Below are 8,355 nucleotides of genomic sequence, written 5' to 3'. Positions count from 1 at the left end.
AGTCGGACAATTTCATTCATAAATATATGTGCATACCTCACTCCACCATATGTAGTCTTCACTGGCAAAAAGTGTGTTGATTTCGTCAGTCGATCTACAATCACTCATACCAAGTCATAACCTCTAAGGGTTCATGGTAGACCGGTGACAAAATTCATAGTAATTCTTTCCCATTTTCACTCTGGAATCTCAATTTGTTGTAATAGTCCCGCGGGTCGCTGATGCTCAGCCTTGACCTACTGACAAGTCAAAAAACTAGAAATAAAGTTAGCAACATCTTTCTTCATACCTTCCCACCAATAAAATCGCTTCAGGTCATGGAACATTTTTGTGGATTCAAGATGTATAGTGTATTTAGAGTTGTGGGCTTCTTCAAGAATAGCATGTCTCAACCCATCTACGTCTGCTACACATAGCATGTCACCCATTCGAAGCACACCATCACTTTCAACAATCATATCCTTGCTTTTACCAGCTAAGGCCTCATCTCTGTAATTGCATAATCGCTCATCCTCATATTGGATGGCCTTAATGCGCTCAACTAATGAAGACTTAGCTTGAGCACAAGCCAACAATGCCTCTGAATTTCCGACACTAAATCTGATACCTGTATCTTCTAGTCTCTGAATATCTTTGGCCAAAAGTCTCTTTGCAGGAGCTATATGTGCCAAACTCCCCATAGATTTTCTGCTCAATGCACCAGCCACCACATTGGCTTTTTCATGATGATACAAAATAGAACAATCATAGTTTTTGAGTAGTTCCATTCACCGACGCTGCCGAAGATTCAGATCTCTCTGCTGAAAGATATACTTCAGACTTTTATGGTCAGTATAAATTTCACAAGTTTCGCCGCATAGATAATGCCTCCAAATTTTTAGAGCAAATACCACTGCAGCCAATCTCCAAATCATGTGTAGGGTAGTTTTGCTCGTGCTTTTTCAATTGTCTCGAAGCATAAGCTATAACGCAACCATTTTGCATGAGAACACATCCTAATCCCACCCTCGATGAGTCACAGAACACTATAAATCCTCTGGAACCTGATGGTAAGGCTAATATTGGTGCAGTTATCAAACATGTTTTGAGTTTTTGAAAGCTCTACTCACATTCCTCCGTCCATTGAAACTTTGTATTTTTTTGTGTTAGCTTAGTTAGTGGCACTGCTATTTTGGAGAAATCATATACAAAACGCCTGTAATAGCCTGCTAAGCCTAAAAAGCTGCGAATCTCTGTAGGAGAAGTAGGTCTGGGCCATTTCTGCACAACTTCAGTCTTCTTAGGATCTACCATAATTCCATCTTTGGATACAACATGCCCCAGAAATGATACTGAGTCTAGCCAAAATTCACACTTTGAGAACTTAGCATAAAGTCGATGTTCTTGCAATGTTTACAACACAGTCCTAAGATGATTCTCGTGTTCTCCTTGGTTACGAGAATATATTAGGATATCATCAATAAATACTATGACAAATCTATCTAGAAACGACCTGAACACCCTATTCATTAAATCCATGAATGCAGCTGGAGCATTAGTCAGTCCGAAAGGCATCACAAGAAACTCATAGTGCCCGTATCGAGTTCTGAAAGCAGTCTTAGAAATATCTTCATCTTTGATTCCAAGTTGATGATAACCAGAACGGAGGTCAATCTTTGAAAAGTGGGCAGCTCCTTATAGCTGATCAAATATGTCATCTATACGAGGCAAATGATATTTATTGTTATCTTGTTCAACTGCATGTAGTCAATGCACATTCTCACGGATCCGTCTTTCTTCTTTACAAATAGTACTGGTGCACCCTATGGTGATACACTAGGTCTGATAAAACCCTTATCTAGCAAATCCTGCAACTGTTGCTTTAGCTCCCTCAACTCTGCTGGTGCCATCCGATATGGGGGTATTGATATGGGCTGTGTGTCAGGTGGAAAATCAATACCAAAATCTATTTCTCGTACTGGAGGCAATCCTGGTAAATCCTCAAGAAATACATCAGAAAATTCTCTCACTACTGGTACATTTTCTATACTAACTGTTTCCTTTCTTGTGTCATTTACAATAGCTAAGAGACCCAAGAAACCTTTCTTCAGAAGTCGTTGAGCTTTCATAAAAGATACAACTTTACAAATCTCTAGAATCTGGCTCCTTCTTAAAATAAAACTGGGTTCATTTGGTACTCAAACTTAACTATCTTTGCATGACAATCGACTATAGCACAGCAAGAAGATAACCAATCCACTCCCATCAATATGTCAAAGTCAATCATATCAAGTACAATAAGGTTATCTAAAGTATTTCTACCCTCAACCCGAATCTGACAAGCACGATACACATATTCAACTAATAGAGACTATCCAACAGGAGTAGCAAATAGAAAAGGATCATTCAATAGCTCGGGTTGTCTACCAAACCTCAAAGCAAAGTACGAGGACACATAAGAGTGAGTAGATCCCGGATCAATCAATGCAAACGCATCAAATGAACAGACAGAAAGAATAAATGTGACCACAACATTCGAGGCCTGAGCATCCTGTCTAGTAAATGCAAAAACTCTCACCTGACCACTACCAGCATTTCCTTGTCCTTGATTTACAGTAACATGGTCTCCAGCACCTCGACCTCTATTTCCTGTATATCTAGCACCTGAAGTATTACGAGTAGTCTGAGTAAGTGTAGCTGACTGAATATAAGCCTGGTTGAAATTCCTCGGAGGCTGAGGGCAATCCCTCAAGTGATGTCCTAACTGGCCACACCGAAAGCAATCTCCAGTTAGAACACGACATTGGTCCAAATGTGATCTACCACAGGTCTGGCAAACTGGAGTAGTGACATATATCTGCCCAGAATTACGATGTCTAGAATATGATGGTTCCCTATTACCCTGTCTGTAATGTGGTATGTATGTGGACTGTGATGACATGTGTATCCCTGTCTGAGAACCCTGTTATTGTTATCCCTGATTTCCTGCTCTTCGATTTTCACTAAAACCGCCACTAAAAAACCCTCATGTCTTGGCCTTCTTACGTAAGTCACTAGCTGCATGCTCATCACGTCCCTTGATTTCAATTTTTCTAGCAAGGTCGGCTGCATCAGAGTAGGATAAAGTCTTCATCTGTGGGGCTACTGCAGTGTATAGATGACCAACCAATCCATCAACAAACCTCTGAACTCAAGCTTCTTCGGTAGGCACTAGGTAAGGAGCATATCTATCAAGCTTACAAAACTTGGTGTTATATGTTGACATATCCAAATCTGGAGTCTGAACCAATCTCTCAAAGTCTCTAGCATATTTTTGCATCAGGTTGTCTGGAAGAAAATGATTCATGAACAACATAGTGAATTCGTCCCATGTCAGTGGTATTGCTCCTGCTGGCCTTCCTAGCAATACAGTTTCATATCATGTATTGGCCATATCCTCTAGTTTGTATGTTGCGAGCTCCACGGCTCTCTCACTAGAACATCCTAGAGCATGTAATGCCTTGAGTGTCCCATCCAATAAACTTTGAGGATCTGTTGAATTATCAGAACCTGTGAATTTTGGTGATTTCAATTTCAGGAACTTTTGTAGGGATACTTCCTTATTCCCGAAAGTCTGAGTCTGTGCAGGTGTTTGTGTCTGTAAAGTAGCCTGAGGAATTAAACTTTCACCCTGAGTAGGCACCAATGCCTCTAACACATTCAATAACCTTGCCACTGCGCCGGCAGGTAAGGCAACAACAGGTACAATGTTGGCACTGGTGATAGAGCATCCTGAACCCCCTGTTCTTGTACTTGATCTGGCATAGTAGCTTGGGGTTGACCCATGTTCTCAACTTCAGGTTGAGGAGCAGCATGTCTTCTAGTTTGATGAACCCCAACTTGACCACCACCACGGGTAGTACCACGTCCAGCACCACGTCTAGCAAATGAGGGTGTGCGCGTCCTAGCCATCTGCGAAAGAAATACTCCAAAGTTAATCTCAAGTTATCTCAACGTACGATCAAAGAATGAAATAAGGGAAAACATTACTAGATGTTCAGTAGCCTCAAGATCATAAGTATGGGCGCCTACATACCCATGAACAAGACTCTACTAAACATTACTTCATGATTCGGGACTTAAAGCCTAAGCTCTGATACCAACTTTGTCACGACCCAATTTAGGATCATGACCGACACTTAGGAGCAAGTGCCCCTAAGTAAGCCTTACCGATATTTTACAGAAAAAACTGACAGAGTTTCCCCTATTTTTGGGACTATCCAAAAATTTCTCTGTCTCAAATCAACAACCAACCATCCTAATATCAATCCATACAACAATAACTTTATCAATTAACCCAAACAAATATCTACCATTAATAGTCCACCAACTAACAGTTAGAAATACTAATTTATCTCCAACTTTTATAATAAAGAGTGATTCTCAACATAAATCTATAATAACAAAGAATACTCATAACACTAAAAGAATGACTATGGAGCGACTCTAACAGTTCAAAGAAAAGATCATAAAATAAATATAATCTCTGCCCACGTGAACAAGTGCGAGGCTCACCAAGAACTATCAACATGTGCGCTCTAATTAACGAAATCCTCGACCGTGTCAACTGCTGTCTCTGTAAAAAATTTTAGCGGGGAGTGAGTCGCTAGCTCAGTGAGCAATAACACTTAACCACAACCGTTTTTATTGGGGACAAGTCAGAAACACATGCTAGTATATTAAACAGAAAATATCATAAAAATGCCCTTTCAGAAACAATAAACAATAATCGGTCTCATCATGTTTTTCATGTAATATAAATCAATTGACAATTCAGTAATAAGCTCGGTAAATACTGTGTAATATCAGTATTCATGTTTTGGAGGTTTCAATGAATGGATCATGTAACCGGTATAACTGTGGACTTCTTCACAAGAAGTCAAATATAACGGTAGTCCCTACTCGAGAAAAATCGGTAACGGTATGCTAGTTCTACCTTCTCACTAGTGAGGGCTGTAATGATAATCGGTAATTACAAGGTGCACCGGGTCTAACGAACCCGCCGTTAGCTACGATATCCTTCAAAGTCTACTCTCATTTATACTTATCTTTGTAATCCGTATATACTCATAAGAAAATATTTTATAACAATATAGGGCATTTCGGTTCTTATCAAATCATGTAATTTTATTTCGATAACAGTAAATTCAAGTAATGGTAAAACATGTCTAGTGATAACAAGAATACATAAAATAACGGTAATCATCTCAAATAACTATTTCGATATCATATCGAGTAAAAGACTTGTCCCACATGCAACTTAAAATAATTGGTAACATATTCATATTAAAAATCATGTGTAAATCATGCAAGTTATAAAAATACAAATTGCGGTAAGATTACTACTCATAGTACTCGTGCCGAAATACCAAATGCTTCACCTCGAACAATTCGTACAACTTCCTCCAATCAATCCATAATTACATAATATCGATCTCATGTTAATTTCTTAGGCTAATTCATAGCTAATTTAGAATACCCAAATCCTTAGAGTTTCATATTTGGCTCTTAATTCACCGAATTATAATAACTCAACAAATCCCTCTTATTCAACTTGAAATATCAAGACCCGTTTTAGTATCTCAACTCATTGCTACAGTTAACTTAAACCAATTCAAAAATCTTCTAAATAAACGGCATTCACATAATTTACTGTACTATTTAATTTCCACAACCGCGTCTCTAAATTAAACCTTAAGTAGTTTTGTTGTCATAATATATATATTTGCAATATCCGATCGAAATACCATAAGATGAATTGAGATATAAAGAATTCCACCAGAAATAGAAGCAAAATCAAATAAAGGGAAAAATTAACCTCTTTATGTCGAAGAATACGTCTACTGAAAGCTGTTATATATGTTCAATTCTCCTCCATTTGATTGTGTCTCTTACTGCCAGAAGCTTAAATTTTTCCCTTATAGTATTGCTTCCGGCAATCTCCCCTACGATGGAACTCGTTTGCACTCAAAGCTCCCTTTTTCTCTTTTGTTGTCTTGTTGCCGTGAGTTTTCCCTTCCCCTAAATCCCTTTTTCGTTCTTTTTGCCTTTTTGGTTAGAGAACAGGCTTCGGCCCCTTTTTGTGCTTGTATCACTTTTTTTTTCTGACTTAATTAGTTGCTAAATAACTTATATATCCTTGTTTAAAATTATTGGATATTACACATAGATAGATAGATTCAATGTTTTAGTGATGGCTTGAAAAATGAACAATGATATAATTAGTTATACTTGTTTTGGTGAATAGCTATAAAGTATCCTCTTTTCTTCTTTACATGCCAAATATATAGTGTTATAAGATAAGCTACATGTTGCCCATTCAAATTATATTTATATGATTACTCACCGAGATCCACATGTAGTTATATTTAATTTCACATGGAGATTGAATACTTTGATAACCACTTTCGAAATAGCATATTCAAAATCTTTTTTTGGTCACCCAAAGTCAAGTTGTTTAAATATATCTATGCTTCCAAGTTCAAGTATGCAATAAAAAGGTGACAACAATTCCTGATGTATCCTTTGTTCTTATGATCTCAGTATTCCCAACAGATATGGCTACAATCTGCAGAAAAACAGTGGGACTTCTGTATCTTGGTTTATTCCACTTTTAAAATATTTGGAATAAATACGACAGTTATAGCTGAAACATCCTAGAAGAGAATGAGCAGAAACATCACGGCTCATAGACTTCCAAGTTCTTAAGCAAATTTTTCCTAAATGTTGGGTAGGGGAGAGAATTTTGATTTCTTAGGAAAGAATGTTAAAAATTATAAATATGCATTTACCGGACCATACAAATCCAAAAACACCAAAGTTCTATCGAATTTGTATATATAAGCTACTAATCACTGAGCTCAAAAGTAAGAAGTCATGTACAGAAATTTTAAATAATTAAGAACTAACTCACTTTTTTCATGTCAACTCATAATAACAAAATGAAATAAATCAACAAAATAAAATACATCAGTAGCAGACTAAAATTGTAGCTTAAATCCAAGAAAGTAACATTCATCCATTCTAAATCCCCAATTTATAACTCTTGGTCAAAATACAAAAAACCTTCAAACATAAACAAACATGGAGAATAGTTAGGTAGTCGACGGAAATCCCAATTTCTTTTCAAGGTATTTTTGAATTTCACAAAATTAACATAAAATTACAATTTAATTTCGAGCAACAAATCAGCAAGAACCCAAAAATAAAACAATCACTGTCGCATATAATGAAAAAGATAGAATAATAAACTAACCTTTCAGCCATGTGATTATGTCAATTGAGCAACTACTGAACTGCAAAAATCCAAGCAAAACCCTAATTTTCTGTTACAACGAAGAAGCAGAGGCCAAAGGAATTATGAGCGAAGATCAGCGGTGACCCTCAACCATGTGATTCTGTCAATTTAGCAACTAATGAACTACAAAAATCCAAGTCAAACTCCAATTCTTTTCTTACAGCGAAGAAGAGGGTTATGGAATTCTGAGCGAAGAGAGACAAAAGCAGAGCAAATTCAATTCCGGACTTTAAAATTACCTATTTAATTCTTCTCTGAAAGATACAAATCAGAAGGCAAACAAAGAAAAACAAAGAAGATGAACATATAGAGATAGAGTGTGACCTATCTGTCATACTGAAGTACCGCAGACTTCTTGTATTTGCACCATCTGTCAAGTTGATTCAACACGCGTTAACTTTCAGCAAATTTTAGGAGTAATATGAAATGACCAGAATACCCTTTAGTAGCAAGCACACATGTCGACCTCGACCCGTTTCTCCCGCTCTTCTATATATTATGGAATTATGAGCGAAGAGAGACAAAAGGAGAGCAAATTAAATTATGGACTTTGAAATTACCTATTTAAGATACAAATCAGAAGGCAGACAAAGAAAAACAAAGAAGATGAACAAATAGAGAGAGAGAGTGACCTATTTGTCATACCGAAGTACCGCAAACTTCTTGTAGTTGCACCAGCTGTCAAGTTGATTTAACACGCATTAACTTTCAGCAAAATTTAGGAGTAATATGAAATGACCAGAATACCCTTTAGTAGCAAGCACACATGACGACCTCGACCTGCTTCTCCCGCTCTTCTATATATTAGTAATATATTTTTTTGTCATTTCATTAGGACATCCCTCCTTTTCTGACAATTTGTCATTTGACTATTTTGGTATAACTTATGGTCGGAGATAGTCTTGTAGTAATCCAATTGTAACATAGTAAAAAATATACTGTAGTATATAAAGAGTATAGTTAGTTATTTCAGCCAAAAGAGAAAAAAGAAAAGAAAAAGAAAATGAAAAAGAAAAAGACCGACTCTATTAAAGATTGGT

The 8,355-nt window shown here is 36.9% G+C and overlaps 1 protein-coding gene across 1 annotated transcript; it reads right to left on the bottom strand.

Annotated features, from left to right (window-relative positions):
* Window positions 1-236: 236 nt before the first annotated feature.
* On the bottom strand, window positions 237-767 carry LOC142179997 (uncharacterized). The gene has a single exon (XM_075250914.1). The coding sequence runs from the start codon at window positions 765-767 to the stop codon at window positions 237-239; it is 531 nt and encodes a 176-aa protein (XP_075107015.1).
* Window positions 768-8,355: the final 7,588 nt, after the last annotated feature.

Source organism: Nicotiana tabacum, chromosome 4 (genome assembly GCF_000715075.1).
Source record: "Nicotiana tabacum cultivar K326 chromosome 4, ASM71507v2, whole genome shotgun sequence".
Classification (NCBI taxonomy): domain Eukaryota; kingdom Viridiplantae; phylum Streptophyta; class Magnoliopsida; order Solanales; family Solanaceae; genus Nicotiana; species Nicotiana tabacum.
This window is presented reverse-complemented; position numbering and strand designations above follow the sequence as displayed.

What these genes read in the sequence shown, in the direction of transcription:
- LOC142179997 (XM_075250914.1), bottom strand. Translation starts at nt 767, where the DNA reads ATGGAACTACTCAAAAACTATGATTGTTCTATTTTGTATCATCATGAA.